This window comes from Delphinapterus leucas, chromosome 7 (assembly GCF_059928025.1).
Source record: "Delphinapterus leucas isolate spDelLeu-1000000601 "Yukka" chromosome 7, BTC_Dleu_Yukka2, whole genome shotgun sequence".
NCBI classification, from domain to species: Eukaryota; Metazoa; Chordata; class Mammalia; order Artiodactyla; family Monodontidae; genus Delphinapterus; species Delphinapterus leucas.
The window spans coordinates 54,300,594-54,308,359 of record NC_143135.1 but is presented as its reverse complement, the minus strand read 5'-3'; the positions used below and the strand labels follow the sequence as shown (position 1 = coordinate 54,308,359).

Genomic DNA, 7,766 nt, shown 5'->3' with positions numbered 1-7,766 from the left:
CAAAATGTTCGTTATTAGCATCAGCGAAAACAGTGACACCGAGGACTCCCTGTTGAGACCTGGCCCTTGCACGTCGTGGCCCTTCGCCTGCAGCGACCCTGGCAGCAGCCCCAGCCAAGCAGGCCTCTCCGGGACAGGTTTGGCCAGGGCGGAGGGAGGTACTCTTTTGGAGTCTCTGTAACTGGGTTGTGCCTGCAGGGAAGGGGCCACCTGGCTGCCACCCAAAGGATGGGGTGGGGGACCCAGGGAGGGACCAATGGCCCAACTGCGCCACCTCCCGGGCACAGCTGCCCGACAGCGCCCCCTGGAGAGCAAGGCTGAGCATCCGGCCTCTGCCTGGAGCAGCGGGTGGGAAGCAACAGCGCTGGGACCCAGGCTCTGCCAAGGCTGGGGCTCCCTCTGACCCGACGATCCTGACCCCTGAAGACCCCTGGATGCTGGAGTGTGCTTGGTTGGGTGCCCATGACCGGAGTTGCTCCTGAACAGTCCCCACTGCTGGACTCCCACCTGCCGTCCGCACTTGATACCTACCACCCCTCTAATCATCTCTTGAGGAGCCGGCCAGACTGGGTGGGCGAGTGGTATCAGCCTCACACAGATGGGAGAGCTGCGGCCCGAAGAGGAAATGGTGCCCCAGGCAGAACGCAGGTCTGAGCCGTGAAGGATGGGTGCGGAGTGGCGCGGGGGTATGTGGTCCCCTCCAGATGCTGCACAGCTACAGCTACTCAGCACCCACCAGTGGCCAGGCACTACGCTAAGGTGGGCACATCATTCAGCACAGCCTTCTCTCACAGTCTTATGAGGAAATCTTGGTCTTAGTTCATTTATTTTTCCCTTACTCCCCACTCCCAACCCAGCCACCAAGTTCTGTCCACTCTACCTCTGAAATCTCTCTGGTTTCTCCTCCCCGCCACCCCCAGCTTTCTGGCTCGAGCTGCCATCATCTCCCCCTCAACAGCCTCCACTCTGATCCCCTACATCCACCTGTACTCCCATAAGCCCATCTCCTTTTTGGCTGCCCTTCATGCGGCTGCCCCCCTCTATTCCACAACTGTCTCAGGGCGAGGCCTTCCTGCCCCCAGCAGGCTCAGGGAACACCCAGTAGCTCCCACATTGCCTCGCCACTGGTTCTCTGCATGTCTTCCCCACCAGTTTGTACACTGCCCCGGAGCAGGCACTGTGGCTGCTCCCCCCGCCCCCGTGCCTGGGACGGGACTTGGGAAAAGGCCAGGTGAAGGGACAGCCGAATGATGCCAGCACGGTCCCACCAGGCAGGCATCGGGGTCCAGCCTCAGCTGTAACTCCTTCATGTGGCTCTCTAACCAGACAGTCACCCAGGCCTGGGAAACATTCCCTTCATTGTCCCATATCCCCAGAGGGACAGACAGACACAGGAAGGCCTTTCTGGAATTGTGGTAACATTTATTCTGAGAACAGAACAGGTCTCCACTCCCCTGACCCTGAGGGGAACGCAGCCCAGCTCGGGGTGCTGTGCAGCAGGGGCCCCACCCATCTGCAAATGGGGACTTGAGGCCCCTGTGGGCTGCAGGGTGCACCAGGCAAACAGAGCAGCTGCTCTCCCCACTCACCCTCCAGTCCCGGCCTGAAAAAGCTCCATCCTCACCTGCCCAGTCCCCAGGGCCTCCGGGGGACCAGGATCCCCACACAGCCAGGAGCCAACCAAGAGGGGCAGGGAGCAAAGGCAGGGCTGCCGAACCAGTTCTCTCTGAGAAGGGAGTCGAGGGACACAATGCCCAGCCCCCAGGCTAAAGCCCACACAGGTCTGCCAGCTGGTCCTGGTTTGCCCCCGTAGCCCAGGTGGACACGGCTGAGCAAAGACCCGTGTGTCGGCCCCAGAGGCCCCAAGCTGGCTTATCCGGCCCTCGACGCTCCACCCAACTCAGGAGTCTTCCTTTCAAACAGACACTGAGAAGTGGTGATTACATGACTGTGTATAGTGTGTACGGATACAAAGATACATAGAGAAAGGGTATTGTTTTGCCCTTATACAGCACTTGCTAGTAAGAGTGCTGACAAACGATAATCACTGGCCCCACTTTGCAGAGGGGGAAATCGAGGCACAGGAGGTTTAAGCAACTTGCTCCTGGTCACACGCAAAGTCCTCACCCTAGGTTCGGGTTCTTGAGAAGTCCCAGCTTTTCGAGAAGGAATCCTTTTGTTCTCCTTGTCATTCAGTTCCTGGCCCCTCCTGTGACCCAGGGCCAGGACACAGGAGCAGAGCCAGCCAGAGCGAGGGGTCAAGAATCCAGCATATCCAGCCAGGTCACCGCACCCAAGAGCCAGATCTTGAGCTGAAAAGTCAGGTTCCCCAAAGGAATTCCCAGCAAGGCCACAGGAATTCCTGATCTTGAACCAACTGGACTTTTTCACTGACATCACCTGGTCTGGAGCCTGAGAAGGGCACAGGGAGATCCAAAGATGGTCACAGCGCCAACACTCTCCAAGAACACAGTAGGTGCTGGCTTGTAAAACATCCAAGTACAAACCCCCATCTTCTTCATCCACCTCCAGACCTCCTCTGAGAAGGTATGACCTCGCCACGTCCCTCCCCAAGCAGATCAAAATAAAATCAGAGGATCACAGGAACTGGAGCTTAAGAAGAAAAAAGGGTTCTGGCTTTCAGTTTTCCTTTAAAAACCCCTGGTTAAAATTGAGAGTTTAAACGGAAAGAATATAAAACGTTGAGGACTAGAAGGAGAGTTTTGGTCCAGGCAGCAAGAGGGTTATGGCTCCTCGGCTACGCTTTGAGGGGAATGTTGGTGGAAGGGCCTCTGGTCAGACAATGGATTTACCATCTCCTGTCAAGCCCAGTGCGCAAACTGATGGCAGCGGGCCTGAGATCACCACTCCAGAGTCCCTGCTCCCGGGAAAAGCCCAGGTCTTGCAGCAGACCCCTCAGGTCTCTCCCCGCCTGGCCCACTACATCAGACACACTCCTTCCCGCGTCAGGGCAGTGGAGGCAGGACGCCCTTCCTCTCCACCACCTCGCCAGGGACCCTAAACCAGAGGCTGGGAACGCAATCAGAACCTAGGAGAAGGTGGCTGCAGCTCCTCTGGGCGTCTGTATCTGAGAGGACCTGAGAGCAGAGGCGAGGCCCAGGACGGACGCCGGGTCTCCCAGAGCTGCGAGGAGAGGCCCGGCTCCACACGGGGTCTCATGGGCATCGTTTATTCATTTGGCAAATCTCCTTTGAATAAATACCTGATGGGCGGGTGAGTGGATGTGATTCGAGAATGGACAGATGTCACCTGGACATTTCCCAAATTCTAGCCTGGGCAGGGACCCAATAGCCAAGAGTCCTTTCAAGGTGGCTAGAAAACCAGATATAGGTGACAAAGAAAGCAAGTCTTGGACACTGGGGCAGGTCTGGGACACAAGGGGCAGGAGTGGGCCTTGGGGATGTGGTAGTTTGTGTGTAAACAAGTGACATCTTCTTGGCACTCTGCTGGCAGACAGCAGGGCCTTGGGAGAAGGTTTTCAACGGATAGAGTCCCTTAGCCATGGTGGCAGTTGGGGTAGGGAGGGCTATTTTAAATCTCAGGCAAGACGACTCCTCTATGAGAAGGGAATGCTTTGGGGTCCTCGGGACGCTGAGGCAAGTGTCCCTGAGAGGGACAGAGACCTCCCAAGGTCACACAGCACGTCAGTGGAAAAGCTGGGAAAAGGACGCCAGTGTCCCGGCTCCCAGGTCAGCCCCTGGCCTGGTTGGGGACATGCAGGTGGTGGTGAGAACTGTGGGCGCAGGTAGATGGGCAGGTATCAGATGGCCGTGAGGGAGGCACTGCTGAGGATGCGCACGGCAACGGTGCCCGGCAGGTCGCTGGGCTGCTGGCTGTTGCGGTCTCGGAGGTGGAGGGTGTGCAGGGCCTGGAGGTCGTCCGAGCTGGCCTTCAGGTGCACCTGGCCCAGGAACTCATCCTTCAGGACTCGGTAGTTCCAGATCTGGAAGGAGACAGAGGATGGTTGGGGGCCATCTCCAAGACAAGGACTATGGGTCTGTGAGGGCTGCTGACAGCGGCGGCAGAGCCTTGACTCCCCTTCCTGTGATGCAAGCTGGGCTGAGGAAAAGGAGCCCTGCATCTGCCTCACCATGGACCTTGGGCAAGGCCATGCCCCTGCCAGAGCCTCAGGCTTCCTCCCATATGTCAAAGCTCCCTTCCATGTATACAGTTAAATCTGTCATTATTAGCTCTGCTGTTGACCTTGGGTGACCTTGGACAAGTGATACACCCCCTGCTCTGGTTTCCCCATCTTCAACATGAGGTTTGGATCAACGGCTCCTAAGGGTGCTTCCAGCCCAAACATCTATGGGTCTGTGATTTGATCCGGAAGGACTCAGTGTTAAAAAACTTGGAAACCCTACAGTAGCTCCCCGAGGATACCCAAGCGTTTGTTTACAGATGGTTTCTTACCGGGAGAGATGCTGGCCTGGACCCCAGGGACAGAGGGCTTCCTGCCAATGAGCTCAGAACTGTGGCCCCCTTGGCCTGAGAGGGGAAGGAAGCCTGTGCCCAGGACACTGGCTTTCTGATCCCCTGCTCTCAGGCAATAGTCACCCCCACCATCTGCCACCAGGGGAATTTAAGGAACAACTCCCAAGGCTTTGGGGCAAGGCTGGCAGAGATGCCCACTGTCCCTGGCCAGGAGTCTGACCCTGCTGTGTCCCACAATCCCTACAGCTAATCCAACTCATCCCACCCCACAGAGGGGGCTCTGGGGCACCGGGAGGGGTAGGTAAGAGAATTCCCTAGGCCACACCGTGTCGGGGACAGAGTGGGAACCAGAACCCAGTGTTCCTAGGTCCCTGTCAAAGGCCCTGCCACGTGGGGCCCAGCCACTCTGAGTGCGGAAGCATGAGGCGGGGGGCCCAGGAGGGACCACAGACAGGTGGGTCACCTGCACAGTGATGGGTTGGCTTGGCTTCTTGCGGTAGAAGATGCCTTTCACATCATACTCAGGCGCCGAGGTGCCTTTCTGCACGGCCGAGCGGACTTTGTCCCCCTCACTCTTGATGATCACATATGAGTTAGCCCCTAGAAAGAGGGAGTGGGCAACGGGGTGAGGGTGAGGCTGGGACAGGTCCCGGATGAGACAGATGTCTGGAAGCAGAAGCCTAGGCTCATGTATTCAGGAGAAGGGAGACCAGAGCCTAGCCAGCTCCCTAACTTCCAGAGACAGGAGGGGGCACACTGGTAATCTCTGGTCTCCAGACCTTTACCCAAGCTGTTCCCCCTGCCCGGAGCACCTTTCTCCCCTACCTTCCTTCACCAGGCTTCATACCTTAATACCTCCTTAGCCTGGAGAAAGGCCCCCCACTCCAGGAAGCCTTCCCTGAGCCCTCCCTCCTAGCTACCTGTCCCTGTGTCTGACTGCCCACACTGGAAGCCGCCCAAGGGCAGGAGGCAGAGCGTGTTCTTCTCTATACGCCCAGCTTCATCCCAGGGCTGGGCCCAAAGTGGATGTCAGGATGGGTTTGCTCATTCAATGAGTGAGAGCAGGAGAGCTCTGGAGGCTGTGTCTGTGGCTTGGGAGGGGAGGAGGGCTGGGGGTTTTCTCCAGGCAAGCTCACCTGTTGGGGAGTCCTTGAGACCGGCGGCCCCCAGGACATGCACCTGGGTCACCTGTTGGGGGTAGCCGCACAGGGAGCTCCAGCAGGAGCGGGGAGGCTCATCCAGGCGTAGCTCCCTGATGCAGGGCAGAGAAGGGGCGGGAGGTGATGGAGAGGGTCCGGGAAGACGGAAGGTCAAGGGATTCAAGAAGAGTGGGGCAGGGGTCAAGAGCAGTGTTTAGTCCAGGCAATGCTTGTCTCGGGCAAACAAACCTCCATAAGCTTCCCGCTGCCCCATCCCTACCCAAGGGTGCCCCCTCTTCCCCCAAGGGAAAAGCAATGTACCGAGCATTACTGTGTGCCAAGCGCTCTGCTGGGATGTTACAGGTATTATCTCTAATCCTCACAAAGCCCTGGGAGATAAGTGACTGCCACTCTGCCCATTTTACGGATTAGGAAGCATCAGGATCGCCGGGGGAAGGGGCTTGCCCAACACAGCACAGACTGGCGGGACCGAGGTCCGCTAATTCCACAAGCTGCCCCCCCCCAGTCTGGGACGTGGGCAGGGAGCACCGACTCTGGGCTGCCTAGCAAGGTGGGAGGGCAGTGTGGGATGCACAGGTCTGCACTGCAGCAGGGATGGGGATGGTTTCAGGGTCCACCTAGCCGGACTCTGCCACTGGTGGCACGGACTTAGAAACCACCCCCAGCCAACGTCAATCCCCAGTTCTGATCTGTAAAATGAAGGGGTCAGGCCTCCCACCCCAGGGTTCAGGAAGAGCAAATGAGATGAGTGAAAGCTTCTTTGTAAACTGTGAAGCACTCTGCACACGTGAGCAGCTGCTCCTTCGTGTGGCCAAGAGAGGCTGGGACAGGGGAGGAGAGGAAGGGAAAGAAAGGGGATGGATGCTAATGTCAGGCCAGGGAGGGTGGAGGCCCAGGCTCCATGTCTTAGGACGACACTGAAGATCTCTGGGCTGAAGATTGCGGGCCAGCCTGGTGTGGACCTGGGCCCTGCCAACCCAGGGCCCCAGCCAGTCCCCACGCACCGGCAGTTGGAGGGCACATCAGTGAAGATTCGGAGCAGGAACTCGCCAGTGTGTCCTGGCTCGAAGGTGGTGGGGATGATGACGTAGCGGCCCTCGGGCTGCTCCGTGCGCAGGAAGACACTGCGGGAGTTGATGTAGATGGAGCTGGCCGCCCTGTGCTGCAGGCTGTGCATGCGGTACTGGCGGTTCTCCTCCACCTGATGGGGGCGGAGACACTGGGTCACACAGAGCCCCTCACCCCACCCCGCACCGCACATCTCCCCCTCGTTGCCACAAAAGGCGTATCTACAGAGTCAGAAGTACATGAGCGTCTGTCTGCCTAGGGCTGGCGGGGAGGGAGGTGGATGCAACTGGGTGGTGGCGGCTAAAGTGTGTGGGGTTTCTTTTTGGGGTGATGGAAGTGGCCTAAAATTGACTGTGGTGATGGCCGCACAACTCATACACTTTAAGTGAGCGAGTCATATGGTATGTGAATTAGATCTCATAAAGCTACTGAGAGGGGTGGCAACGGGAATCCCCCTGGTGACAATGTCTGCGGGGTTTCTGACATCACAACAGAATCAAGTACCACTATCTGTGCAGGACACAGCATGTGTCCATGAAATGACATCACCAGCTGCCGGGACATGCTGGACAACTCCTGGAAGAAGTGCCATGATAAGCTGTAGTCACGTCAGCGAAGGTCATGTCACGTCAGAGTCACAACATCAGCACGCAGTGAATGTTCCAACATGCTGACGTGAACAAACGGTTACAATACGACCCAGCACGTCAAATGCCAGGGCCTCGGCTCAAGCCGTGGGCCCAGCACATGCACCTGGCTTCATTAGGTTCTTGGTGTCTGGCAGGCCCACGGTGCCCCGCTATGCTGCGTGTCATCACACACGGGACGTCACAACATGTGGAAGGCCTTGGGGCCCAGGCCAGGGGAGCGGCCAGTGGGAAGCCCTCCTGGCTCTGCCCAGGATGCTTCTCCCCAGTGCCCAGCAAGGCTTCCAACTCATGGGGGCCAGAGCCCTGAGGGAGGAAGCCGTGGGGGGCCCCCCAGAGCCCAGGCCCGACCACCAGCAATCGTCCCCTTCCCCGTCCAAACAGCCTGTGGGTCTGGGCAAGAAGAAATCAGGCTGAGAGCTCCAGTGGGACCAAT

The 7,766-nt window shown here is 58.2% G+C and overlaps 1 protein-coding gene across 3 annotated transcripts in view; it reads right to left on the bottom strand.

The window, feature by feature from the left end:
- Positions 1-1,389: 1,389 nt before the first annotated feature.
- CAPN5 (calpain 5) overlaps positions 1,390-7,766 on the bottom strand; it is a 57,070-nt gene continuing 50,693 nt past the window's right edge. For all 3 annotated transcript variants that reach the window (XM_022593891.3, XM_022593892.2, XM_089915336.1), the window contains 4 exons: positions 6,620-6,816; positions 5,592-5,707; positions 4,919-5,055; positions 1,390-3,964 (listed from right to left, as the gene is read on the bottom strand). In XM_022593891.3, coding sequence (XP_022449599.1) covers positions 3,782-3,964; positions 4,919-5,055; positions 5,592-5,707; positions 6,620-6,816 — 633 coding nt within the window. In that variant the 3' untranslated portion in view covers positions 1,390-3,781. The remainder of the gene's footprint in view (positions 3,965-4,918; positions 5,056-5,591; positions 5,708-6,619; positions 6,817-7,766) is intronic.